The sequence below is a fragment of the Halyomorpha halys genome, unplaced genomic scaffold (assembly GCF_000696795.3).
Source record: "Halyomorpha halys isolate HHAL.00 unplaced genomic scaffold, Hhal_1.1 Scaffold55.1, whole genome shotgun sequence".
Lineage (NCBI taxonomy): Eukaryota > Metazoa > Arthropoda > Insecta > Hemiptera > Pentatomidae > Halyomorpha > Halyomorpha halys.
Window position 1 is genome coordinate 119489 of NW_027105793.1, and position 2321 is coordinate 121809.

At 35.0% G+C, this 2321-nt stretch overlaps 1 protein-coding gene across 1 annotated transcript; it reads right to left on the reverse strand.

The window, feature by feature from the left end:
• Nucleotides 1-1449: 1449 nt before the first annotated feature.
• Nucleotides 1450-1984, reverse strand: LOC106692398 (small ribosomal subunit protein uS9-like). The gene is given in 1 exon segment (XM_014438332.2): nucleotides 1450-1984. A coding segment is annotated over 1 exon segment (459 nt). The 5' UTR covers nucleotides 1968-1984; the 3' UTR covers nucleotides 1450-1508.
• Between the last annotated feature and the right edge of the window lie 337 nt (nucleotides 1985-2321).

Consider the following 2321-nt stretch of genomic DNA (forward strand, 5'->3'; position numbering starts at 1 on the left):
TTACATGATCCATGAATTAATTTGTTTTTATAGCTAACAATTTCAACGAGTAGCTTCGTGTATTTGTGCCAAATGTGGCAAATCTTTTGCAAGATCAAAAACAATAGAATCCGACATGAGGCTACTTGTGGGGATTCCGTGCTAACATAAGAATTTTCCCGTAATGTGAATTTTAATTGTTCACATTGCAGAAAATCTTTTAGTATAGAATCTAACAGGATAAAGAACGAGAAATCGTCTAAATACCTGTCGACAATAGATGTCTTTAATTTAAAATGTGATTTAGTTTGTGGAAAATGTGGACAGGAATTTATACGAAAAACTTAATAGATTAAAGCACAAAATTGCATGCAAAGTTTACTTTAATCAATCCTGCCGATTCTGCCAAACGATTTTTATAATTTTTATAGACATGAGCAATTTTGTAGTAACGAACCACCACTTAAGAAATGTAAACGAAAGTCGAAACGGCAGGAACTTTTAGGTCTCAGGTTTCGCCGAATACGAGCACGTTTTAGAGGAATGCTGAAGTCCTATTTTATTCAATGCGATGACAATTTCAACATGCCCACATTTTTAAATAGTGTTAGGAGTGATATATTTTAAAAAAATTGTATATATGTGGGCAGGTTGCATAATGATAATCAGTTAGGGGAAACTATGGACGCCGCATATAAAACTAAAAATAAGTCAATTTTTAGAAATAATGGTTTAGATAAAATTATAAATTACTCTTTTAATCAAATTGAAACCGAGTTGGGCGAATATGAATTGAAGAAGAGCGGTTGGAAAATTTATGTAATTTATGGCCTTAGAATGAAAGTTAATCAATATAAACCTTTAAGAGGTAGCAAATTTATTAAATTAACAGATAAAATTAACAATAAGAAAGCCTGTATAAATGTTGAAAATCATGATCGTTTCCGTTTTAAATATGTAATTCTATCGACATTTATTTTATTCATCTCCAAAGAGTTTCAAATTTCACCACTATACAACATAGGTACGATTTCACATGCCTCAATTTCCCAACTGCGCTAAATGAAATAAAAGTTGTTAAAGAAAAAAATAACATATCAATAAATGTTTTCGTATTACATAACAACAACGATGTCTATCCTTTAAAAATAGTTAAGAGAGAGTTGGATGACGATTGGGATCTCTTACTATTAGAGGAAGGAGAAACAGACCATTACATTTACATAAAGAATTTTAATAAATTAGCAGGATCCCAACTTTTGAAACATAAACATCATATAGAAATTTGTAAAAAATGCTTCACATAAGCGTAGGGTCCAAAGCGTAGGGAGGAAGATAGTACTGCTCCCCAATTTTAGGTCCCAAAACCGCCATTTCTACCCTACTCATATACATAAACCTATTACGTGTGAATGAATGAACATTTGGAGTATGATCAATTTTTGTAAACTCAAAACATATGTAGATACGTATTTGGTTTACTTTATTTAAATCAATACATATGTATAAAATAAGAATACAGAAATATTTCAACGATATGACTTCTGGTATCTTGCTCTGGCTCCAGGACCTCCAAACTTCTTAGGCTCACACCTCCTAGGATCAGCTACCAGGAGTGTCCTGTCATATTGAGTGAGAATTTCCTTAATTTCTTTCTTGGAGGCTTCATCTACATATTTTTGATAGTATTAGACTAGTGACTTTGATATAGCTTGTCTTATAGCAGAGATCTGAGCCACGTGACCACCTCCATTAACCCTTACACGGATATCAACACCAGAAAACCTTTCCTCTCCAAGAAGTAAGATTGGTTCCTGAAGTTTGTACTGAAGTACTCTAGGTTCAATCATCTCCAGAGGACGTCCATTTTCCCTCAAGTTACCATTACCTCTTTTGCAGTAGGCCACAGCAGTAGCAGTTTTCTTTCTGCCGAAAACCTGGACGCACTGGATTGGTTCCCTGTTTCTCTTTGCTGGTTTTGTGGCCATCTTGAACTCAACTGGAAAGGATGGATACACTGTATTCCCACAACATACAAAGGATACACAACATTCCCACTCCCTTGCTTATACGAAAGACAATTAGTTGGCGAAACCTTGATTCCTTAACCATAGAAAACATTGGTCCTTACCTTGACGAACTTTCCCTTTCCTTAGAACCCATCTATTCACTTTTATCCATCGATGACAAGGTCGAATGCTTATCGTCCAATCTCCTTAAGTTCCTAAACCAACACGCTCCTCTTAAAACCCGTACCTTCAAACGCTCTCCGGCTCCCTGGATCAACTCAGAAATAAGAAATTTAATGAGAAAACGAGATGCTGCCAGAAGACGCTTCAGAC